Here is a 26,898-nt window from a genome sequence, read left to right as displayed (position 1 = left end):
CGCTTTTGATACTGTGGATCATGCCTTAATGCAACAGAGACTCACCAGTACAGGACTGTCAGAACAAACTGTTTGTTGGTTTGAGAACTATCTGTCAGGCAGATCCCAATGTGTGCAGGCAGTGGGTTGCATTTCTAGAGCCCTTCATGTCTCTAAAGGTGTGCCCCAGGGATCAGTCCTTGAACCACTACTTTTTATCTATATCAGTGGTTTTGCATAAAATGTTCCAAACACAAATTTTCACTTTTATGCTGATGATACAGTGATATACTGCTCTTCATCAGCTACAACTTGCTTTTAATACTGAACAACACACACTACATGATTTGAGACTTGTTTTGAATGCTGACAAAACCAAACTCATGCTGTTTTCAAATACAAATTCAAAAGGTACTGAGTCATCAATCTATTACCACCTTGCAGGGCTCGGAGATCGAGTCTGTATTTCAATACCAGCATCTTGGTATTGTAATAGATGATGGTCTCACATATAAGCCTCATATTCAGCAACTGGTTAAAAAAAAACTCTGAAATTGAAATTTTATTTTTGAAATAAGGCCTGCTTTTCTTTTGAGGCCAGGAAGAGAATTTTATGTCTGTGCTGGACTATGGGGATGTATGCATGGCTCTTCATAGCATCTACACATACTGGATACAGTCCATCATGGATGACTGAGATTTATCACAAATCTCAAGGCTCTCACACACCATTGCTTTGTGCATGAGCAGGTGGGGCGGTCAGCCCTGTCTACCCGTAGACTGAAGCATTGGCATATTTTTCTTTATAAGGCAGTTCTTAGACTTCTTCCTTGTTATCTACAGACGTATCTACAACAAAAAAGTAAGGGAAATTATTCTCTTCGCTCCCAGGATATATTCCTTCTTACAGTCCCCAAAGTCCATACTGAACTGGGGAAAAGAGCCTTTAAATACACTGCTCCCTCTGCTTGGAACCACTTGCAGCATCACTTAATCCTTTGGGAGCTGGTTTCACTGAATACTTTTAAAGGGATTTTAAATATTTCTATTGAAGTGATCATATCCATTACTCATTACAAAACAAATCAGCAGTACATATAATTACAGTGCAGGAGTCTTTATTAAGCTTTAAGCTAAATAAGACCCCCTACTGCAAACTATACAGGACATTACCAAACAACTCACTGTTATGCATCAGAAGATGCAAGATAAAGTACCAAAAGTGCTTTATCTAAGCAGATTGCTACTAATGTTGCCAACTAGGACACATGAAGCAGCAGCCAGACATCTCAAAAATGACTTTAATATTTTCAAGTACTCAAAAGAGTTAAATAAAAACAGGTTCCAGTATATACAGTGAGCAAGCCCCCTCCCTCCCCAAAGTGCATGTATACATCACACATTGCTATGTCCACATTCTAAAGAGAAAGAACTTGGGGTATTGTTGTAATCCTTATGAAAACTAGAGTCTGACAAACTGTCTTAGCTTATAGACAATCACTAGGGGTGCCAGACCAAAAAAAAAAAAGTGTCAGCTGCCTACTCATACTCTGAGAAACAAAATAAAAGGACTAAATGCTTTAAATAACCTTGCTAGCAAAGCTCAGAACCACAAGGTCAAACAATTTTAAATCCTAATGATATAATTTGTGAATAGATTACTAAGGATTTTTTTTTTTAAGTATGGCCCAACATCTATTGGCTTTTATTTTAAAATATTTTCCTATTGGGTTTCAAATCGCACAGCATGCCAGATGGATCACAGGCCACAACAGTGAGCACCATGGCCTCTGGGTGGACAAAACATGATGCAAACATTAGAACATGAGACCAATAAGGAGTTTTTTTTTAACAACCAGTTTACCAATTTAATTTCTTTAATATTCCCTTTAGAGACACTGAGTCAAACAAGATCTTGCACACTGCTGCTGTTAACTCAAAAACTGATAGCTAGCTTCAGAGGTGAACACATGCATTGTTTTTGAAAACAGATGAACAGATTCCAGCCCTTTTACCTTTCACCAGACTGAGACATGAAAGGAATAGTTCCACCAAAACATGCTAAAATGCCCAAGAATGATTGCTGTCTGCAGGGCAATTTAGAAATGAAAATCAGACCACCCCAGTTATGGGTTTATCACCACCCTGTTAGCTTTTTAGTGTTGATTGAACTATCCCTCGATTGGAGGGAGAAAAAAAAACTGCAAAGCTTGACAAAACACTGATTAACATCTGCACATTAAATTGACAAATAGAATTCATACACATCTGTACAGTTTCTACAATATTTATAGTCATGAAGAATAAAGAAAAGAAGTGCCACCATTAAAATGCAGAGAAAGATATCTTGTGTTTTCACTGTACATTTGCCATTCTTACTCCACATTTAAATTAAGTCATTCAAAATGAACACACAATTGGTAGGACTGAGGGTTATTTACATAGCTTAGGCATTGAGTCTGAGTGACTGGTCCTCTCTCCTTCTTGAGGAGATGTCAATGTCTATGGAATCTTTGCCCACAATGAGCCGTAGACGTTTTGCTGGTGGAAGAGGGATGAAGTCATCCTCATTGTCAAAGTAGTCCTCCTCCTCATCTTCCGAAGTCAGCGAGTCCTCCTGGACATTCCGACCCATCTGAACTCCTACCTCTCTCTCCAGAACTTCACCCTCCTCCCTCTTGACTAAACCTGTGAAGGTCACATCCTCCTCACGCTTTAGCTGGATTTTCAGCTTGGTGGAGCTCCCGTGAGGTCCATGACCAAAGCCGTTGTTCAGCTTGGCCACATATAGGCCAGCACGCTCACTTTCCCGCTCTTTGCTGAACTTGATGCTGATTTTTGATGAACGTTGCACAGCCTTGGCATCTCGATGCTCTTTCTTCTTGCTGCTGCTGCTGCTGCTGTCATGTCGCCGCCGCAGTGTCAGCTTGGGGATGCCTGTGTTGTTCTCCAAGATTAGTTGTGCATCGTAGCGTGTGATGCGCCGCTTTTTCTTGCTCCCCTTCATGCGACGTGACACCTTGGAACTCTCTGCCAAGCCTTCGTAATGCCGCTCTGGCAAGACAAGTGGCACCTTGGCACAATCCGCCACATCAGCAGCATGTGCTGCAGGCTGCAGATCAGGCACACCCTCCTGAAGAAGATCGTCCATGTACGTGCCCGTTTCTTCCTGTTTTATTGTCCTCCTTCGTCTTGGGCACGTCCCTTTCTTGGGACAGCTGGCCTCGAGGCTGGGGATGTTAATCTGATGGCCAGGCATTGTGGGAACAAAATCGCCAGGCTCCATTTTGAGGGCCGCGCTATCTGCAACTTTGTTTGTGCTGCTTGGCTTTGAGCCACATTTGCCTTCATCACGCTCATGAGCACCGAGAGAGGTCCTACTGGACCTGCGAGTTCTGTATGGGCAAGACACACTGCCTTTGCAGGCTGAAGCACCCTTTGTGGAGTTCTGATTGTTTTCATGAGCTGCAGCAGGCTTAATGGCACCCCTGCAGCCAGAGAACTGAGAGGCTCCTCGACTGTCTGCCTCTCTTTTGCAAGACTGCTTGAGGCTCAAGCTCCCTACACTTGCTCTGGTAGGCGTTTTCAGTCCCGCTGCTTGACGCCTTCTCCTACTTTTAGACAAAGGCTGTGCAGGCTTTGATGCAAGTCTCTTTGGTAAACTTGAGTTGGTTGTTTGACTTCGTTTTGGGGGTGAGGTAGGAGTGCTTGACCGAGTTTGCCTTGTCACAGCTCTGCCTTTGCAGTGCACTTTGAGACAGGGTTGTGACATCCTCCTCCGTAATGCTAATGAGAACATGAAAAATTAATCAGCTCCAAATTTTACCATAAAATAAACTTTCTCCCTACCAAAAAAAAAAATCCAGACACACTTATGTCATTAAAGGCCAGTCTCATCATGCTCTTACATGTCTGTCCACTGGGTGGTTCCTGAGACTCTGCTTCAGTCGAGGCAACAGACTGGCTGTCTGATTTCTTACTGCCCTCTTCCAGCTTCTTCAGTCTGTTGAGCCTCTTGTCAGTCTCCCTCAGGCCATACTTGCTATTGATCACTGGGACCTCGACAGGCAGTCCTGCTTTTGACTTAAAAGCACCAGTGCCACGCCTGAAAACATATCGTCATATGTGTCAAGGGCATAGACCAGGGCTTTTCAAAGTGTGGGGCGTGCCTTCCCTGGGGGGCGCCAGAGTTCTGGGGGGGGCGCAACGTGAGGAAACATAAACCAGAATAAGTTACTATTGCGGACATTTAGCGAACTTCAGCTAGCCTTTGCCAGAGACAAAATGGATCGATTTTTAGTACCTAAAGCTACAGTGAGTGAGGAGACAGAGTCTGGGCCAAGCAAAAAACCAGACCCTCCAGGATTTCGCGATGTTGCGATTTGCAACTTCAACGCAAATTCAACCAATCCCCGCGAATTCAGGGCGGTGTTGCAATTATATCCAATCACCGCAACCTTCCCGCAAATTTGACCAATCGTTGGCGTCATCTTGAGGTGACATCGACAAACTACCTTCCGCCTTACTTCCGTGTATACGTTCAAGAGAAGCAGCATGCGCGCAGTGTTGCCAGATTGGGCAGTTTTAAGTGCATTTTGGCGGGTTTTGAACATATTTTGGACTGGAAAACGTCAGCAGTATCTGGCAACACTGCATGTGCAAGACAATGTTTATATAGGCTTAAATTCTGTTACTGAAAGTGTGTTATGTTTACAGTGAAGGACTGTGTGCACTTTACATTATTTTTTTTTTACTTAATACAAGAAATTAATGGATACCAACATTTTTGCCAAAATGGTATTTTATTTTCCATTGTTTAGGCAGCTTCAGCATCATACTGTGAGATTCTGTTCAAATTGTTGTTTTTTTCTTCTATGAAGCCTGAGCCATTTATTTTATTAGTTTATAATTATTGTTTAATTTAGTCTTCAGGAGAGACTGCCTGCACACAGTACTAGTATTAATAGTGTTTTTTTCTTACATGAAAGCTGAGGCATTTATATTATATTTTAAGGTAACTTCATGTTGTGCTGTGAGGTTCTATGCACTTTAACTTTTGAACCAACAGGTGCATTTGGATAAGTAAAGCCTATTTTTCTGCATTTTTGTAGTCCTGGTAATCTTTTATATTGGTAAAGTTGTTTATAGGACCATTTATCAGTGTCTTTGTTTTTTTTAATCAATAGTTTTTCGGTAATAACTTAATATTTAACATATCACTCAATTTTAAATCACAAAAAGAGAAAATCGCAACAATTTCTCGTAACTTTCACTTCCTCCCGCAATGTAATCGCAACAAAAACCTAAAAAACACTGCAACTTTCATCGCAATTTTTTGGAAAAACCCCGCAACATCAGACATTTTAGCCCGCAACAATCACAAAAAAGGCCCGCAAAATCCTGGGGGGACTGAAAAAAGAAGGAAGTATTACCACGATTATTTAAAGTTTGGATTTTCATGGACTGGATCTGAAGATGCTCCACTGCCACAGTGTGTTGTCTGCCAAGAGGTGCTAGCTAAGGATGCTATGAGATGTTTAAAATGTGTAAAACAAGATGTTTTAAAAAGAAAAGCACAGATGTTTAAAATGTGTAAAAGAAAAAAAAAATGTGTACAACAACCATTTTTTTTTAAAAAATACGAATGGAACATTAAGTAGAGCAACAACAAAAAATTGGGGGGGGGGGGGGGGGGCTGTTGTTTATTTGCTCTCTGAGGGGGGGCTGACTCTCCCACACTTTGAAAACCCCTGGCATAGACAATTCCTTTGCAAACAACCTAAGGTTTCTACTAGTAAAACAAAATTTAATTCTTCATTACAATATGACTTCAGAATGTTCCAGTTACCATGCAAAAAGGATACAATACCTTTCGCAAGTATAGCATTCACAGAATTCGTTGTTTTCTCCAAAGAAGCCATCTCCATAATAACAGGAGATCTCTTCCCCTGGTTCAATGTCCCGCAGGACCTTGACACAAGCAGTGTCTCGACCTGTGGATACAAACTATAACAAACCTTCCCATCAGTGCTTTTTTTTTTTTTTAAATCTCCATGTAGCAAATGTTCATGACTAATTTATACTAACCTTGCAATTTGGCCGGCAGTCTGTAACAGAAAAGACAAAAATGTCTCTTAATTACTTGACAGCCAACTTTATTCCACTTAGTGATTGTTTTTTGCAGTAGTGATTGAGGGGAGGCTGGCTAGTGTGCATCTGTATCGTGAAATGCAGAGGGGTCAGTCTGTGTCAAATAAGATAAAGTTGAAGTCCCATCTCAGATTTTATTCAGACCGTGTCTCTATATTACGTTTTTATATTTTTTTCAGCCCTTGATATTTCATTTTTATAGTCTCAAAAACGCCTTTTCTGGGAAGTCACAATTGGCCATTCGTATCTTGACAAGTACTATTCTTAGCCTCACCAAACTTTGTAGAATTTGGGGGGTGGGTGGAGGAGCACCTTGTGTGTATGCCAAAAGCATTTAAAAACCTGTAGAGCATGTCATTTGATTTTTATGAGGCCCTAGATTTCCCCCAAAAAGAAAAGAAGTACAGAACACTCCCCCAAAATCATCATTTCTACAAATAAAATATTTCATTAGTTTTGTGCCAATATTTGAGGTCTGCATCACCAATGGACAAAGATATTAGGAATAAAACAAGTTGTGGTGGTACCAATTTTTACTGAGTATCTTATTGTTTTTTTTTTAAATATGGGATATAAAATTTAACCATGATATTGAATACAGTCTCTATCAGAATTGATGCCTTTTTCTATAATGAGGCCCTGATGGTAAAGAGTACAGCTTGCATTATGACCAGGAGTAAAATGAGCCGACAGAAAATATGGTTTTCACTGCTCCAATCAATCAGAGGCTGGGACACAAAGATAAGAGAAAACCTCATTTCTTCATTATGAACGTTTTGTTTCTGTAAAACAATGCCTTCAACTATATGTATGAAGGGAACATTGAAGGGGATTGGCACTTTGTATATTAAAACAACCATATATTAAGTTATTTCCACATGCATTATGTTCCTACTAGCTACCCTACATAACATTTTAATCCTATGGAAAGTATGAAAAAAACCAAACAAACAAAAAAGCTGCCATGCCTTGTTTTATTCTTAATATCTTCATATTCATTTGTGGTAGACACCTCAAAATATTGGCAGAAATTTAATAAAATACTATATTTTCTCATCTCATTATCTCTCGCCGCTTTATCCTGTTCTACAGGGTCGCAGGCAAGCTGGAGCCTATCCCAGCTGACTACGGGCGAAAGGCGGGGTACACCCTGGACAAGTCGCCAGGTCATCACAGGGCTGACACATAGACACAGACAACCATTCACACTCACACCTACGGTCAATTTAGAGTCACCAGTTAACCTAACCTGCATGTCTTTGGACTGTGGGGGAAACCGGAGCACCCGGAGGAAACCCACGCGGACACGGGGAGAGCATGCAAACTCCACACAGAAAGGCCCTCGCCGGCCACGGGGCTCAAACCCGGACCTTCTTGCTGTGAGGCGACAGCGCTAACCACTACACCACCGTGCCGCCCATACTATATTTTAATTAAAAAAAGACACCATATGCAAAAAAAAAAGATTTATCTTACCCTCAATACATCACTCTCATTTAGGAATTTTGCACTTTTTTCCAAATTAAGAGCCTTATAGAAAAATCAACAGGCATGCAGTACAAATCTTTAATGCTTCAGTCATACTGGTAACATTTCCATCTCACAAAGTTTGGTGAGGCTAGGAATAATACTTTTCAATATATTAATGCCCAAATATGGGCTCCCAAATAAGGCTTTTTTTTTTTGAAAATGTAAAAAAAAAAAAATAAAAAAAATAATAATAAATTATATTTTTATATATATATATATATATATATATATATATATATATATATATATATATATATATATTAAAAAAAAAAAAAAACAGGAATTTAACAAAAAATATTTTACAGGCCTTAGTTTGGGGACCAAAACATTATATAGACAAACTTTGAAATTTCAGACAGTCTGCAACACCTTTCCTGGATTCTGTCTGATTTGACATGGAATGACCCAGGGATAAAGAGTATGTGAGGGATTGTGACACTGTAATACATTATGTATCATAAAAGTAATATCTGCATCAGTAATTAAATATAATGTGGTGACATGTTATTTATATACTGACTATTAAATGATAGACAATAAAGGATTACACATCTTGTGTAATATTACAAAAAGTAATATTCCACAAGGGAAACCTAATTAACCATATTTTTAAAGCCTTTGCCAGCAGTTTTATCTTCATGTTTTTCATTGATCCACCACATTCATACTCAGGAAACTCATACATTTACATCAGTATTACTGATCATACAATACTGATCAAAAGAATTCTGGTCATTTAGAATTTCCTTGGCTTTGAAAGAAAAGTAAACTTTTTCCTCCCCAATTAAAATAACAATCAAAAATCTATTCCTGATATTCTTAATGTTGCAAATTACTATTAGGAGGGGATCACACTGAAAAACAAAGCAGCAGCAGACTGCAACGCAACACTCAGACCATAATAATTCTATGATTCACATAAACTTGTATCTCCTTCCTAAGTGATGCAAAGCACTAACACACTATACAGCAAAAAAAAAAAAAAAGAGATTTGGAAAAATGAATACCAGTAATAGAGTTTTGCTCTTAGTAGCTTTTGGACTGGAGGATGAAGAAAGTAAAGAAAGAGACAGACAAACAGAGCGCTTGTTCAGTATGGATCCATGAGGTACTGCTTCCATGAAAAACTCCCAACATTTAAGATATCCCGCTCCTATAAGAATCTTACCACTTTGATTGGTCACAACACCAAAAATGTTCCTAGAATACAATAAACTGATACTGATGAGCATTGTGTTATGCTCAGAAAGTTGAATCAAGTTCAACTTGAACCAATGCTCTGCTACTATGTCACTAGCATAACACTAGCGGTGTCAAACGTTCTGCTGCCGAACCATAGCAAACCGAAAATTGGCCACTTCTGCTGATACTACCACTGTTCAGTGTGATCCCCACATTATAGCTGGAAACTGGTTTTTAATGAAATATCTACATAGGTGTAAAGAGGGCTCTTTTCAGCAATCATCACTCCTGTGTTCCACCAACGCATTGTGATAGCTAATCCAGGTTCATCATGTTAAAAAGCTAACTAATCATCAGAAAACCTTTTTCCAATTATGTTAGCATAGCTGAAAACTGTTGTGCTGATTCAAGAAGCAATACAAGTGGCCTTCTTTAGGCTAGTTGAGTATCTGGAGAGTTAGTTTGTGTAGGTTCAATTATTGACTCAAATTTGTGGGGGGGGGGGGGGGGGGAGGCTCTCCTCTGAAACTCTATTCTTGTTCTAAGAAAGGAAGGCTATTCTATGCAACAAAATGCCAATAAACTGAAGATTTCATAGAATGGTATTACTTTCTTCAAAGAACAGCACAAACTAGATCCAACAAGTACAGAAAGAGAAGTGGGAAGTCCTGGTGCACAAGCGAGCAAGAAGACATGTACATCAGTCTCTAGTTTGAGAAACAGACCTCACAGGTCTTCAACTGGCAGCTTCAGTGAATGATGCCCACAAAACACCAGTCTCAACTTCAACAATCAAGAAGCAATTCCAGGATGCCTGCCTTGTACGCAGAGTTGCCCCCCCCAAAAAAAAGCCTCATCTGAGACTGGCCAAGAGAATATAGCCCATCATTGGTGTCCAAGCTGAATCAGAGAAGTTGCAACAATGGTGGAATTAGAAGTGGTTCAACATCTTCAACAGCACAAGTGTGGCAAAGTACAACTACACAGTTTCAAATTTTTAGCTTAAAGTGGTTCGTAACATTGTAACGTACTGATTATAGCAGCCATATCTACAAAAAAACATCTCAAAATTTGATGTGCTTCCAAGGAATGCCAGTGATGAAATGTACCATGTTTCATGAAATTTGAATTTTTACATTCCAAGATACTGGCCATACAGTCAATATAGCTCACAGCTTAAAAGTTCATTGGCTCATAACACTTTGAAATGGTTTAATGAATCAAAATTCTTTTTACAACTTGATCTACAGACCATGCTGATAAAATGTACACCAAACATCAAGCAACTTGGATAAATGGTCTAGGACAAGTATGGAAAAAAAAATTGTAAATATTGACTGCTGAAATTTGATAGGTTGTTGGTGACCATTTTTGTTGTTGAGCGAGCCAACTGGTACTATGGGACATGTTAAAAATATGACCAACTAGAACCACACCAAATTATAAAAATGTTTTCACTTTAACGGTTCCTGAGATGTTGAAATGTGTCAACTGCAGTGCCCTTCATGGATGGATTTTTACAAAATTTGGCATGCATCCAAAAATTGTGGCAGTGATGCAGTGTGTCAGGTTTTGAACTATCACAAGATATTGGCCATAGAGTTGAGACAGGCATGCAAACTGGTCAGGGGTGAAAAAGGTGAGAAGGATGCACGGGGACACGGCACGCGCGCAAAAGTACATTTCGTAGTCTACGTTACAAAAAAAATTGCAACCAGTGACATCTTGAATTTAATACAGTACAAAATAACTTTCCATAAACATGTCTTAATAAGTTACTGTTGAGTGGCCGGTAAATTGTACCATTTATTTGTCAGTGGCCGGTAAAGTTTGATATTTTGTGAAGTTAATTTTCACCCCTGTGTACAACACAGTGGGCTATTTACAAAAAGGTATATATTACTGCCTGTGCTATCTAACAGACCTACCCCAGAGGACACACCTGGCCAATCCCTGTCTGACAATTTTCTTAAAGACATCACCTATGTGAAATCAGGGGCGGATCTAGAAAAATATTTATGGGGTGGCAAGAGGGGGGCAGGAATTTTTGAGGGGTGGCAACGTATTACAGACATGTATATATACTGAATTTAATCACAGTTTGACGACAAATAGTATGTACACACTACAAAAGGGCACAGACTGCCATTTACAAACTCATACAGATAAACTTAATCTCATGCCTTTATTGTTCACGAAGAACACACATTCTCAGATGAGGTCTATACCATTTCTGGACAGTTTTATACTGTATATGCAAAAGAACAGACACTAAAAAACAACAATAACAACACTGCTTCAAGTTCAGCATGATTTAAGCCATTTACACCAGTGTCACATTTTATAGTTTTTTTCCTCACGCTTTGTAAAGGCTCACCAGTGAGCATAACATGAACTTGTCATGCCTACAACAGCTGAATGCGGCGATTTCCATGTTGCTCAGCAAAACGCTTTACAAATTTATCAAGATCTAATGCTTTTGTGCGCTTTGATTCAATGCTGAGTACAGCCAAACTTGATAGTCTCTTTTCTGTCATAGTCAACCGCAAATAAGTCTTTATGAGCCTGAGAGATGAAAAACTTCGTTCACAGGATGCACTGCTCACAGGCAAGACAACCGCTATTTTACACAACCTGAACTCAAAAAAAAAAAACATCATCATCTTGGTATGGGTCCAAAAACAGTGAACTCCATGAGAGTGGTAGGACTCTCCTGTTCCCCCTTTTTTCTGTCTAGTACTCTCCTCGTCTGATGTAACTCATGTTTAAGATCCTCAATATTTGAATCATAAGCTTCAGCCAATAGCAATGTTTTCCTTGACAGACGGTGAATCAATATTAACTTTTGTGGCCGACTTTACACAAAACTAATGTCAGACCTAGCTAACATCAGGCCAAAAAAAAAAAAAAAAAGTGTTTCAGGTAACATGAAATACTAAAATAAGGTCGGTAGGTAGGAAATTTTTTTTTCTTAATTTGTTTTATTTTGTTCGAAAAAATTAACACAAGTAAACATCTTACAAAATAGTATTTTGGCACAGAATCCTTTATACCACACATCATAATAAAATAAGTGTTTTAAATCTTTAAACGAATAAAAAAAAAATATCGCAAGAGTTCGAGTTATGATCTGCGGAAGCGTATTGCTGCCACACTCAAAAAAAAAAAATTGGCTTAGACTCAAGTAATTACGTGAAAAGATATTGTTAACAGAGTTATCACGTTTTTACAATATATTTATCATGTAATAACATAACACGTAATTTCATGATATTTTCATGTGATAATGTGAAAACACCTTATCAAGAAATAACGTGAAAATATGGTTTAACGTCCTAGGCTAGGCTACTTCCATTAAAAGCAGACGGCCTCGCCTAGCCTACTGTAGAACTTGGGTCGAGCAAAAACACGGAGCAAAAACATGGCTGAATCCTGAATGACTCCTATTTGTATAAATAGGGGACTACATAGGCGGCAAAATGTAGTGTTTTTCCCTGCCATGGAAGTGCACTTGTATACTGAAGAGGAAGCAATTTGCATTACAGCCAGGAGGGCTGATAGAAGTGGCAAAACATTTTACTTTTTATCGTTTCTTTCACAACTTGAATGCGTTGAAACAAAAAAATTATGACAAACTAACGCTGCTTACACTAAAATATCGAGGGAAATTTGTAATAAAAACTTTACGGTCGGCAATTTCGACGCGGAAATTCTCGATCGGTCGGGTTACCGGAAACACACTTTTTTTTTTTTTGCCTTACATGTATAGTTAGCTAAATAACCTTCTCCAACCTTATTTTTATCCTCTCAAAATCAGCATCGCAACTATACTAGCACTGTTCATTCATTATAATTTCATTTTTTTGATAGATAGTTAATCAGCTTTTACCCCTTTCCTCCCGTGTCTCCTTTCCTCGCGACTCCTGCCTCCCTTGCTTCGCGCCTCTCAATTTTCCAAAACAACCAATCTCTGGCGTTATCTCGTGCTGCATTCGCCGCAGTCGGACATTGGAAATTCGCGCACGTAAATGTCAAATTGGCCGTAATTTTTCTTTGAATTCGTCGCTGCCAACTGGGGTAGCAGCAGGGGTGGCAAGGCTTTCTTTTAGAGTGGCATATGCCACCCCGGTAGATCCGCCCATGGTTATTCACCCCCGAGCGCGCTGGAAACTGTTCCATTGGTATTCAGATTCAGTCGCGAGATGAGGTTGCCAGATCTCTCTATAAAAAGGTGACTTTGCGGTCTGAATCTGTGGAATATTCGTAAGCGAGGACTGGCAACCAGCAGTGGGTTGTGCACCAGCTGATCAGAACTCCAATGGAAAAGAAGCGTGTTAGTAACTGTTTATCTTGATTGGCTGTAACCTTGTAAGTGAAATGTTTGGCAACAATAGCGTTGTAGCCTGCCTACCCCCCCCCCCCCAAAAAAAACTCTTCGGATCTACACGATTCACACAAGTGACCTATTTTGGGACCAAAACGGCGAATTTCGCCGAAAGGTGAGGAGTTTGCATGTGTGTTGAGAGCACATCTTAAAATTTCATAGACTCATACCTTTGAAATAGTTGGATGAATCAAAATTCTTTTTATGACCATCAGCAAATGAGGTGGGGTCTTTCTTTTAATCATCATTTTGTCAGTTTTTGTGAGTGTTACTAATGTTGTACTAGCATTACTACAATGTAGCGTTGGTGATGAGGCACACCAAATTTTGTGGCAAATCAGATGAAGTGCCTCAGATGAGCGTTCTCCCACCCTTTACGTGTAACTGAAATGACAGGAAATTTGAGTGGTGTAAATTGACAGGTATGGCCCCATTTGATTTGGGAAATTATAAGTAAATCAGAGGACAGAAGGTGTTTTGTTCTAACCCATGCGATTATTGAGATGAGCCAAAACAAATATGCTTATTACAGCACCCCCTCTTGGCTGATTTGTTTCATATTTGGTACATAGCATGTATGTGCCATTATGAATGAATCTATAAGATTCATGAAGATCAGACATTCACAACAGCAAATATTGACTGCTAAAATTTGATAGGCCTTTGGTGGCCATTTTGGAAAGCCAGACAATTGGCACTTTAAGAAATTTAGGCAAATGGAGTCAAGTACAAATACACCAAATTTTAGATTTTAAGCTTAAGTGCTTCTTGAGATATGGACATGCATCTGTTGTAGAGCCCTCATAGACAACTTATTGGTGTGCATTCAAAGAACACTGTATTGACTGTGTATCAAGTTTCATTAAGTTTGGACCCATTACGTCACAAGATAGTGTCAGTAGAGTCCTTATGAGCCTCGCCTTCAAATTTGATTGACATAACTTAGCAAAAATGGAAATGGGTCGTCAGATCAAAATTCTTTGTACAACTTTTTGTCAGCATGGTCCTGTAGATCAGCCTCTCTCAACCGGGGTGCCACGGCACCCTGGGGTGCCGTCTGGCTTTGTTGCGGTGCCGTCAAAGAATTATATAACATTGAAACAAATAAAATGAATTAAAATTTCAAAAAACAATAGTTACACTAATGAAGATCATCGCTGCCCCATGCATCATCAAAATTTCTCTCACGGCCCCCTTTCCCATGTCACAACGTCACTGCTGGGGTCAGCGTATGGTCTGCGTGACTGCGTATATTTTATATGGGGGTGCCTTGAGAAGTTGCATACTTCTGAAGGGTGCTGTGACTGCAAAAAGGTTGAGAAACACTGCTGTAGATGACACGTACCAAATTTCAGGAGAATTGAATGAACAGCCTCTAAGGAGTTCATTTTATTTTCACTTTCTTTTTTTTTTTGAAAATGGCAAGAAAATTGGGCTGTTAGATTAGGGAGCGTGCAAGGAAATCAGAGGGAAAAAAATTTATCCCGATTTCAAAAGTTGGAACACGATATAAAATATAAATAAAAACAATAATGAGTTGCAAATCCTTTCAGACTACATTAAATTGAATATAAAAAGATTTAATGTTCAAACAGACAAATTACATTGCTTTTTTAAATAACACAAAAATTAAAAAGCAATATATTTGTCTGACAAATATTTGTTCTGAATTTCACTCATTCTGAATTTCATGCCATTGTTGCCCAAATAGTTTTATGGAAAAAGGAAACAACAATAATAACAACAACAACACACCACAGTTCCAGCAGATTCTCTACTTGGTTCCCTATTTAAAATGGCCCATGGAACACAGACATTGGACAGAGGAAGACTGGAAAAAAGTACTACAGACGGACAAATCCAAGTTTGAGGTGTTTGGAACACAAAGAAAAAAAATGTTTGAGAGATTGGAGGGGGAGAAAGAAAAAAAGTGCTTGACACTGTCCACCAAGCATGGTGGAGGAAATATGATAGTCTGGGAATGCTTTGGTGTTCTCTCTCTCTCTCTCTTTCGTATATCATCAGATGGCCAACTCAGTGTCGTGCAGCCACGCCCTCGTCTCTGATCATAAGTCGAAGAGACCAGCTTCTGAGGGTGGACTGTATAGGGGGCAGCCAGTGATTATGTGCTTGGCAGTCTGTTCAGGTTCGCCACACTCGCATGCCGTGCTGTCCGATAGGCCCCACTTCTTCAGAGATGACTTGAAGTGGCCGACCCCAGTGCGTAGATGGTTCAGCGAGGTCCACAGGTGGCGTGGCAGGTCTTCTCCTTTTACACCACCTCCCGGGTCCCTGAAATATCGTTGGATGTGGGAGGGCCCAGCCGTCTCCCACGTCTGTTTCCAGGATGCTGCCAGCTAGGCATCCCTGGACAAGTCCTCAGGGATAGACTGTAGCATCTCTTGTACTGCCTTGTTGTAGGGATGGCGAGACTTGAGCCTGCCTGGTGGAGCCGGTGTTATTGTGGCTTTTTTTCCCCCCCCGTTTCTGGTTTCCGGTTCAGAGTACGTCGTACGCATTCTGGCTGCCGCTTCTCACTGGAGATTTTTTATTTTATTTTCTCTCCTTTTTTATTTTAATTTTTCTTTTTTCTGTGTTTGATGTTTGAGTGTTTTTGTCCACCGACTGTGGTGTAGCTCCGGACCCAGTTTTGGGCATCGGTTCCCTCCAGGGCTTGGTTCGCAGTGGGTGATGCCTGTGCTCCCAGCTATGGACTGCAGTGAGCTTGTTGCTCATTTTAACATCGTGGTTGTCCTGCGCTCTGTGCTTTAATGCTTGGCGTGATGTTCCGAGCGATGTTGCTAGGTGGTGTCACGGCAGCTGTGCAGGCGGTTTGGGACATACCAGCGCTCTGCATGGTGGTGCTTCTGTGCTCGCTTCGTGGATCCATGGTATGGCGTCTGTGCGATGTTGCTGGCGGCGTCACAGCGGCTGTGCTGGAGATGTGGGACTTGTTTTTGTGCGCCTTTTGGTGGGACTGTGGCTGCTACACCGCTGGAATGATATCCTGACCTCTATTTGGTGGACTTTTTTCTTTTCTTTTTTCTGCCTATTATTGTAAAGCGACCTTGGGTTTTGAGAAAGGCGCTATATAAATTGAAGTTGTTGTTTGTGTAGGATGTGCCAGTCGTGCTTCCAGGCTTTTCTTGCCAGGGTAAGGGTAGCTGTATCCCATCGGAGACCGGCCAGGGCAATTCCAGCAAGGACTGGCAGATGGGACACAGGGGTGGGTTTCAGACAACCAGTTACTATCCAGAGGGCACTGTTGATGGCAGTATCTACCTTGTTCATGTGTGCACTTCTGCTCCAGGCAGGGGCACAGTATTCGGCTACGGGTAGGACAAGGGCTTGCGTAGATATGCGAAGGGTCTGGGGGGGAAACTCCCCAAGCTGAACCCGCCAGATGAGCGAGACCCTTGCTGTTACCTTGGCCTTCACTTCATCCAGGTGTTGCTTATAGGACAGTGTCCGATCCAAGCATACATCAAGGTACTTGGGGGCTTGCTAGAACTCCAGTCGGTTGTTGCCAACATACACGTCCGGTTCCCTTCTTGCTTCCCGATTGTTGAGATGATATGCTGCAGACACAGTCTTGCCCATGCTGAGCTGAAGGTGCCACTTCTGGAGGTAGTCTGCCAGGATGCCCATTGTCTCGGTTGAGACCTTCTTCCATCGCCTTCCATGTTGGGCGTCGAAGCACGATGGCCAAATCGTCCGCATAGCCGTACTTGGTAGATATTATATCTGGCAGATCGTGAATGTAGATGATGAACAACATTGGTGAGAGGACGGAGCCTTGCGGGACACCATTCTTCAGCCTTCAGAGCCTGCTGGTCTGGCCATTGCTGGTCTGTAGGATAAAGCTACGGTTCGATAGAATCTCCATGATGAACCTCAGCATGTGCCGGTCCGGGATCGTCCTCAACAATTTCAAATGTAGTCCACAGTGCCACATGTCATAGGCGGCTGTCAGGTCCAGGAATACTACTCCAGCTTTCTCGTTATCCTGAAAGCTGTCTTTGATGTCCTGAGTGAGTGGGGTTATCTGATCCACTGTTGACCTGCCTCGGCGGAAGCCAGCTTGTTCCGATGGGAGTTGTGGGTCCACCACTGGCTCAATGCGGCTATGAATCAGCCACTCCAGGATCTTATATGGGACACAAAGTAGAGAGATGGGCCTGTAGGACTTCGGATCTTCAGCGGGTTTGTTCGGCTTTGGCAAGGCTATGATGGAAGCATGGCGCCAGGTCTTTGGAAGCTTGGACCTCCGGAAGCATGTTGAAAAGAACAAGCATAGCCAGCAAGATGTTCTTTCACTTTGATGTATGACAAACTCTGGGTGGATATTGTCTTGACCTGGTGACTGGCCTGGCTTCAGTTTGTTAATTGCTGCACTTAGTTCAGCTACTGTGAAACCTCCTGAGAGGTTGGCATTGATGCTGGCTGCCCTGGAGAGAGACGATACCTCACACGAGATCAGTCATGTGAAGTTTTTGTCTGCATCTGGGAAGCAGCCATTTTTCAGGAGCTGGGAAGCAATGGCATCTGCTGACACTTGACACCTGCAGGGTGTTGTTTTTCTCCCGGAGATCAGGTTGATGGTCTGCCACACCTTCCGGCTAGAGTGGGTGAAGTCGATAGATTCCACTACTTCAGTCCACCTAGTCCTTCGGGTGTCGTCCAGCTTCTGCAGTAAGGTTGTTGCTGTTGCGTCCATTTCTTCCCTGGAGCTCGCTTGCTGTTGTTGGTGCAGCAGGCAGCTGCACTCCTCATCCCAGCCTGGGATGTAGTTCTTGTTGTAGCCATGTGGGATGTTGTGCTTTGCTGCCCTTAGGAGGACTTTACAGTAAGCGGCATATGCAGCATCCACATCAGCTGCTTCCGGGTCCAGCAGACCAGCAGTTCTTCTTTCTGTTTCTGCCATAAACAACCGCCAGTTCACCTTCCTGAAATTCCATTCTGAAATTCTCCTAACCGGTTTGCCAGCTACCGGCTGTACCAGCAATGGTACTTTGACGATGGATGGCCAATGGTGTGAACGAGGGAACCTGTCCAAGACACGTCTCTCTGGTTTCAGGTCGTTACTGCAGCATACGGCGAAGGCCAGGTCTGGGTTGGTGTAAGAGTTCCAGCGCACAGAAAAGAAGTTTGGGGGCTCTTTTGGGTCGAAGAGCAACAGTGCTTCAAATGTTAGAAGCCCACTCACTTAGTGCTTTACCATCATGTGATGTGTGGTTGTAACCCCAATCTGTATGTTGGCAGTTGAAGTCACCTGCATAGATGGCAGGAGCAGGTACAGGTGGAAGTGATGATACAGTCAGCGCTGTTGGTGGGGGCTTGTATACATTCACAACAGATGTTTCTTGGATTTTGGTGACCAGACACTCAAATGTTGCAGCCAGGTGGAGAGTGGCTGACCAACTTAATCCTTCCCGGACAAAGGTTGCCATTCCATGCGTCTTACTGTGGATGGACCCAGCGAGGAGGAACCCAGGCAGCTTGAGGTTGTCATCAGAAACCCGCTGTGTCTCTTGCAGGAGAGCAACTGCCACTTTATTGGAATCGGCGAGATGTCTGATGACTGAGTTTGGCGATAGTAAGGCCCTCGATGTAGAGTTGGAGCACTTACAGGCCTTGGTTTTCAACGGTGGGGCTTTGGTGTTTTTAAAGTGGAAGATTTATACATGATAAAAGCAGACAGCAGAGAGGCACATGGCCGTCAGACAGAGCCAAATCAACTGACCCCAGCTGAAGCAGCTTAAGCGACAAGGTCAGTTGAGCTTAGGTGCAGACAATACTGATCTGTCCCTTTCGTCTGCTCACAGATCATTTCAACAACGAGGAAATCAGTGCTCTGGCTATGCAGCAAGCTCCTTGGGTCCACCTCACTGCTCCAGCACATGACTAAAAAGCTCCTGGATCCTCACTAGGCTTCACACAGCCCTGCAGCCTCCACTCCCCCATCCACAGTTTATTATAAATAAAAAGAGCACTTCTTTTTCCACCTGATCTCTCGGGGCTGTCTCTGACCGTTAGTGTCCCACTACACTGGTGGAGAAAGCGGCTTCAGACACAGCATCCCAGTACCCCCAAGAATGGAGCCACTACTGTAGCACCTCCTTGAAGCTAGCTTGCAACAACAGCATGTCACCCAGGAGCTGGCAAGAGGACTACAGACTACGACACAGGAGTTACTGCAACAAAGAACCACCACCGGGCCAATTCCTCCTTGCCTTCTTCCTGACACTCGGCAGGAGGCGCCAAGGTGACTCTCCAAGTTATGCTCCTCCAACGACATAGAAGCCTATCTCTATGTATTGGAACATATGGCGCTTGAGGAAAGCTGGTCCAAATAGGAGTGGGCTCAGAGCCTAGTCCCCTTACAGAGGGGCCCAGCAAGCCTACTACACTCCACCCCCAAGGTTTGCTGAAAAGTATCCTTGGCTGAAGGAAGAAATTCTGGCCTGGTGTGGCCTCTTCCCATGTCAGGCAGTGGCAGAATTTCACAAATGGTTTTCACGCCCTGCTGCCAAAATGGACACCCTGTTCTGCCTCATTAAGCACTGGCTCCATCTGGAACAATACTCAGCCAACCAAGTTGTAGAGAAGGTCGGTCGCTTCAGACAGGTTCCTCCACTTGCTACCCCCAGTCGAGTGCCTGGCCATGGGGATGAAGGTGCCACAAACCCCCACATAGCTCATTGAAGCCTTAGAGTGCACCTTCACCACCCTCCAGATTGCCAAGTCCGAGCCACCAAGAGTATTCCCCAAAGCCCATGACCATCCAGACCCTTGGCATGGGTCAAAGCTGCCCGGCAGGAACACCTGTCAAGAGTTCCCATGACCCCTCACCTAGAGATGAACCCATGCCCACTGCTCCCAAGTCAACAGCTCACAATCCAGCTCCCAAACCATGGCTTACAGGCTGTGCTGTACATAGCCCTGACACAAGAGCTCCAGGATCCAAATCAAGCTAGAGGGCTGCCCAGTAAAAGCCCTCTTCGACTCAGGAAGCACAATCACCCTAGACTGACTGTCAATCCTCCCAAGTACAACCAAGGCAAGCAGCACCATGAAAGTCACCTTTGTGCAAGGGCTGCTGCCAGGGTTCAGGTAGGGTACAACAAAAAGATGAGTGGATCCCATTTGTGGGAATTATACCTGATCTACCTGTGCCTCTCCTGATGGGTCGAGACTGACCCAGTTTCCCAGCCAAACTACCGCCCAACCAAAGAGAGAAGTACTCTTGGCAGCCACGGAGGAACTGATGCCGACCTGATGTCCCCCGCACACACTGCATGGCTGGAGACCAGCAACACAGCATGGAACACCAAGTGAAAGGCAAGGCCAACACGCCTACTAACCCACTCTTTATGTACAAACCCTATTTCAAGAAAAGTTGGGATATTTTTCAAATGCAATTAAAACAAACCGTGTTACTTGTTAATTTACATGAACCCTTCTTTAACTGATAAAAGTACAAAGAAAATATTTACAATATTTTTACTGACCAGCCTAACTGTATTTTGTAAATATAAGCAAAGTTAGAATTTGATGACTACAACACACTCAAAAAAAAAAAAAAAGTTGGGACAGAGAGAGATTACCACCATCGTGTTACATCACCTTTCCTTTTAAAGGTCCCATGGCATGGTGGTTTGTTGATGCTTTAAACGGGCTCATGGAGGTTTCCGGATGTTATATCCGCAGCCTTTCTCGAAATGAACCCTCGGCACGTAGATATAGCCTCCTGGGAGAAAGCCCCATTTCAGCGCTTTTCCCAGTGCGTCGTTTTGCTAATGAGAAGCAGGAGGCGGGGAAGGGTAGAGGGTGGGGGCGGGTCTTATCATTAATATTCATGACATGTAAACGTGTTACCTCTGATTGGCTAACAGCACTGTGACGCTACCTCCAGTGGGTCAGAACAAGCGGATGTGGGTGTCTTACTATGGCGAGAGAGAAGGAACAAACCGCGAAGGGAAAAATACCGCGTGCTGACGTCATTAAGGTGCGACGCGAGGAAATAAAATAAATTCAACAAATGTTTGGGTTTTTACTGAACAAACAAATAAAATGAACTAGTGACTTAAAAAGAATGTGGGTGTCTTTGTAAAAACTGTTTTGATTGGCTATTATAACAGAGCATGCTGCATGCTTTTTGGTTTTGTAGCGCAGAGTACCTGGCTAACTGCAGGAAGCGGTTAGCTGCACAGCTAATGTAGCCATTGCAAGGCTAACGTAGCCATTGCAAGGCTAACGTGGCACCGATTTTAAAACACGGCAAAACGACCAGTTATACACTTACTTGTTCAGTGTTTGAGGCTGATGCGGCAAGGATGCTTGGCACAGACCCAGGCTTCAGTAACAGTTGATGTGCAAAACCTGCCCGGTACTGTCCCAAGTTGTGGAAACATTCATCAGTAAAATGCTTCTGACAAACATACACCGTCTTAGGTAGACTCAACGGCGTATTATTGAAGTAAATAAAATTAAGCCACTGCGTCTTCAGGGGCTCTCCCGTCGGCAGTAAAAACAGACTCCTTTCTGTGTTGTCACATCCATGTACAGCACAACTTCCATGTTTCGCTCGCTTAGGTGGTGCCATGTTGTTGTGTCCTCTATGGTCTACTCACTACAACTGGGCGGGCAATCCATACGGTGGGTGGGAATCCAGAGGGGGGGCGTGGGGATCATCTCCCTTGCTGACGTCGGCAAGGGAAGAGCTTCTCAACGTGCCGTTTTGACGCGCCATTCTCAAATATTGGGCATAGTTTGGTTTACACATTATGAAATTTCTAGCCACTGGGGTGACTTAAGGAGGTCAGAGGAACTCATTTTAATGTTAAAAAACCTCAGAAAGTGAAAATTTCATGCCATGGGACCTTTAATAACACTTTTTAATCATATGAGAATTGAAAATACTAATTGTTGCAGTTCCGCAATTGGAATTTTTGTCCATTCTTACTTGATACAAGACTTCGGCTCCTTAACAGTCCATGGTCACTGTTGTCCGATTCTCCTCTTCATGATGCACCATACATTCTTGACAGGAGACAGCAGGCCAGCCAAGCACACACATGCTGTATCTACAAAGCCATGCTGTTGCAGCCTGTGCAGAATAAAGCCTGGCATTGTCCTGCTGAAATAAGCATGGAGTTCCTCTCTCTAAAATCCAAATGCACAGCTCTGTGTCAATGGTACCTTCACACACATGCAACTTGCCCATGATGTGGGCACTAATGCACCCACCCCCTGTCCCCCATACCATCATAGTTGGTGGCTTTTGCACTTCTCTCAAATAACAAACTGGATGATCTTGTTCACCTTTGACACAGAGAATTCAAATGTCTGGTTTTCCTGAAAACAAGCTGAAATGTGGACTCCTCTGACCACAGCACATGTTTCCACTGTCTTCCATTCCATCAGAGAGGAGTTCAGGCCCAGAGAAATCAGCCGCATTTCTGAACAGAATTGATGAATGGCTTCCTCCTTGAGTAATACAGTTTGAGACTGCATTTCTGGATGCAGTGGCAGACTGTGTTAAGTGACAACGGTTTTCCGAAGTACTCGCAAGCCCATGTGGCTATATTTGTCACATCAGCATGACGGTTTCTCAGGCAGTGATACCTGAGGGCTCAAAGGTCACAAACATTCAACAGTGTTTCTCGACCTTGCCTTGAATATTTCACAATATTATGTACTGTAGATTTTAAACTAAATTCTCTGCAGTCTTGCCTTGAGAAATATTCTTTATATATTGACTAACAATTCTCTCATGAATTTTGGCACAAAGGGGTGAGGCATGACCCATCCTTGCTTGCAAAGACTGAGCCTTTGGTGCATGCTCCTTTTATACCCAATCGTGATACCCTCATCTGTTACCAATTAACCTGTTTATTGTGGCAGCTTCCAAATGGTGTTACTTGAATAGCCTATAAACTTCCGTCTTATTTTGCCTCTGTCCCAACTTTGTGTGTGTGTTTGTTTTGCAGGCATCAAATTCCAGCTTCGTTTATATTTGCAAAATATTATTAATTTGGTCTGTAAAACTATTGAAAATCTTTGTTAGTTAAATAAAGAGTCACATGAATTAACAAATCACAGATTTTTGTTTTATTGCATCTTGGAAAATATCCCAACTTTTCTGGAAATGGGGTTTGTATAAGCAGGCTGCCCAGGAGGGAAATTTCAACCAGGAACAAAAAGAGGATGACAGGCTAAAACAGTGCTGGGGCCAAGTGTAACTGATTCAAAATAAGGATGAAAGACTGATGCAGGCCCTCCCTGCTACCCATTTCCTAATCCAACACAGCCTCCTCTACTACTACACCATGCGCCATGGCCAACCTTGGCATCTGCTGGTGGGTTTTTTTTTGCCACTAATTCCCTCAATACCAGCACACAACCCACAGAAGCCTGCTCCAGCCCCCCATTACTCCTGCCAATCATCGGAGTCCTGCTTGACAGCATGAGCATGGATCTGATGGGTACCCTCCCAAAATCTGCTCAGGGTCATGAATACATGAGTCTGTGGGACACCACAACCATCTACAGGTTTCATGCTCTTCAAGCACCTGTTTGGGAGGAGACCCTGGAGCCTGCTCAATGTAGTGAAAGAGACCTGGGAAGAACAGCCATTTCTCTCAGTCATCAAGCATGTGCAGGACATGCAAGCCCAGATCAACAAAGTGGCCTCTATCGTCCGTCAGCACATGTTCAAGGCCCAAGCCGAGCAGAACCAGATCTACAACTGCTCGGCATAGCCCTGGGAATTCCAGCCTGGGGATCATGTGTTCCTGATCCTACCCACTGTGAAATGCAAACTAGTGAGGGATGCAACCCCAAACTTTTGAGCGGTTGTGTAGGTTTGCTCACAACAATAACAATGCTAGTTTATTAAGAATATAACTACTTAAACATTACTATACATTTCTTTTTGTACTTTTTTTAAATTAAAGTTTATAAAATAATTGACAAGAGAAATGAAAATTAATTAAAAAGATAAAAGAAGAAAAGTGTATTGACACAATTTATCACAACATTGATATATTGTCATACAGTCCAGCCCTACTTGGCGCTGATCACAAATGGCACTAATAGTGCAAAATTGTACTTTCTGGGCTCATGAGTAGCGAACATATGTTTTCACCCTAGTGTCAGAGAATTACAGGTTGAAATTCTGAAGGCGAAACAACCATTAATGGCAGGAAGTCCATGAGAACATAACTGATCCTGCCCTCTGCTTGCAGAGAACATATGCTTTCACATGTGTGATATAGGTATTGGAAAACTTTCTTTTTTTTTAATAAATTCAAGTTATTTGAAAAAAAAAAAAGTTATGCTGTCCATTTACAGGGGCACTGCTAGAAATTTTGGGCCCCATGAAAGAATATAATATTGCCCCCCCTTTCTTTACATTTCTGGTAACCTGACTTCTTCATGATGGTGTCAAGCTACTGATGGCTCACCATCAATTCTGCTTTTACTGTGCACAGCTAATGTTAGTGCCGGACTGGAAAAGCAACAAACCTAACATGGTGTGACGCTCTGGCTCGATCTGCACAAGACTGTACCATGTAATGAACAGGGAGAGGGGTGAAATATAAAGACACACTATTCTAATAATTTTGCAGAAAATGGAAAACCAAACCAGAAGATTGTTGTATTTGCTTGTCTTAAGAGACAAAATTATTAAAATTTGTTTTAAATTAACTTACACATGGTAATATTAATATTGTCCTCTGAGGGCCCTCCGTCAATGCTGGGCCTTTAGAATCGTCCTAAGCCCCCCACCCCACTGGCACCCCTGTCCATTTATCACCACCTGAAACCATTCAGTGTGGTACAAACAGGAAATCAAAGGAATTAAACATTCAAACAATACTGTACACAAATGCACCATATATGCCAATTTATTAGGTATACCCATTTAATATTCAATGAACTGGCACATGCATATGCTACAATAGTGCTTAAAAAAAAAAAAAAAAGTTTGTGAACCCTTTAGAATGTTCTATATTTCTGCATAAGTATGACTAAAAACATCAGATTTTCACAGAAGTCCTAAAATAGATGAACAGAACCCAATTAAACAAATGAGACAAATTATACTTGGTAAATTTATTTATGAAGGAAAATGATCCCATATTACACATCGGTATGTGGCAATAGTACGTGGAGCATTTTTTTTGACATCTTTAAATGTGCATCAATCTATCCACAAATAAATCCATAAACATACCTACCTACCGGAACAACCTCAGTCGGACATCCATGACCAGCCTTCTCCATAAATGTTCCATAACTCTGTATATGTTTGGCCGCTGTGTGAGACAGCTGCCTCTCCAGTAGCTCTGTAGTTTTTAGCTCTTTAAACCTTTTTCTCCACCTTTTTTTTTTTTTTTTTACTTTTTTGCTCTTCTTACGAAGACAGTGTATTTTACTATATAACATGGATATATTTAACTTTAACACGCAACCAGGAGCCAGTTTTCTCACTTATTTGAGAGAGGAGCTGCTGGCCCTGAAAACAATGGGACGAGCCGGGATACGACACCTCATCCCAGCAGAGCTGAGGAGAAAACCCAGGGGCTGCAAAGCTGGAGCTAAGCTAAAGGCTAGGCTAGCGGACAACCGGCAGCACTACAAACCATCCATTCCCTCTGTTATCATGGAGAATGTGAACTCGCTGCCGAATAAAGTCGACGAGCTATCCGCTCTGAACAACCAGCGGATTTATCGGGAGAGCAGCTTATTTATCTTTACGGAGACATGGCTAACACACCTTGCACCGGATGCCAACGTGGACCTGCGGGGATTCACTGCTGTGAGAGCCGACAGAGACACGAACACATGCGGGAAAAGCAAAGGTGGGGGACTCATCATTTACAACCCCGATTCCAAAAAAGTTGGGACAAAGTACAAATTGTAAATAAAAACGGAATGCAATAATTTACAAATCTCAAAAACTGATATTGTATTCACAATAGAACATAGACAACATATCAAATGTCGAAAGTGAGACATTTTGAAATTTCATGCCAAATATTGGCTCATTTGAAATTTCATGACAGCAACACATCTCAAAAAAGTTGGGACAGGGAAATAAGAGGCTGGAAAAGTTAAAAGGTACAAAAAAGGAACAGCTGGAGGACCAAATTGCAACTCATTAGGTCAATTGGCAATAGGTCATTAACATGACTGGGGATAAAAAGAGCATCTTGGAGTAGCAGCGGCTCTCAGAAGTAAAGATGGGAAGATCATCACCAATCCCCCCAATTCTGGGCCGACAAATAGTGGAGCAATATCAGAAAGGAGTTTGACAGTGTAAAATTGCAGAGAGTTTGAACATATCATCTACAGTGCATAATATCATCAAAAGATTCAGAGAATCTGGAAGAATCTTTGTGCGCAAGGGTCAAGGCCGGAAAACCATACTGAGTGCCCGTGATCTTCGGGCCCTTAGACGGTACTGGATCACATACAGGCATGCTTCTATATTGGAAATCACAAAATGGGCTCAGGAATATTTCCAGAGAACATTATCTGTGAACACAATTCACCGTGCCAGCCGCCGTTGCCAGCGAAAACTCTATAGCTCAAAGAAGAAGCTGCATCTAAACATGATCCAGAAGCGCAGACGTCTTCTCTGGGCCAAAGCTCATTTAAAATGG

At 42.3% G+C, this 26,898-nt stretch overlaps 1 protein-coding gene across 2 annotated transcripts in view; it reads right to left on the bottom strand.

The window, feature by feature from the left end:
* Positions 1–1,266: 1,266 nt before the first annotated feature.
* The window catches only part of kmt5b (lysine methyltransferase 5B), a 41,950-nt gene continuing 16,318 nt past the window's right edge, over positions 1,267–26,898 (bottom strand). For both annotated transcript variants that reach the window (XM_060923925.1, XM_060923926.1), the window contains exons 7-10: positions 6,067–6,086; positions 5,849–5,985; positions 3,888–4,084; positions 1,267–3,765 (exon numbers count right to left, since the gene is read on the bottom strand). In XM_060923925.1, the coding sequence (XP_060779908.1) occupies positions 2,426–3,765; positions 3,888–4,084; positions 5,849–5,985; positions 6,067–6,086 (1,694 nt within the window). In that variant the 3' untranslated portion in view covers positions 1,267–2,425. The remainder of the gene's footprint in view (positions 3,766–3,887; positions 4,085–5,848; positions 5,986–6,066; positions 6,087–26,898) is intronic.

This window comes from Neoarius graeffei, chromosome 6 (genome assembly GCF_027579695.1).
Source record: "Neoarius graeffei isolate fNeoGra1 chromosome 6, fNeoGra1.pri, whole genome shotgun sequence".
NCBI classification, from domain to species: Eukaryota; Metazoa; Chordata; class Actinopteri; order Siluriformes; family Ariidae; genus Neoarius; species Neoarius graeffei.
The sequence above is the reverse complement of the archived record's forward strand: the minus strand, read 5'-3'. Positions and strand labels throughout refer to the sequence as shown.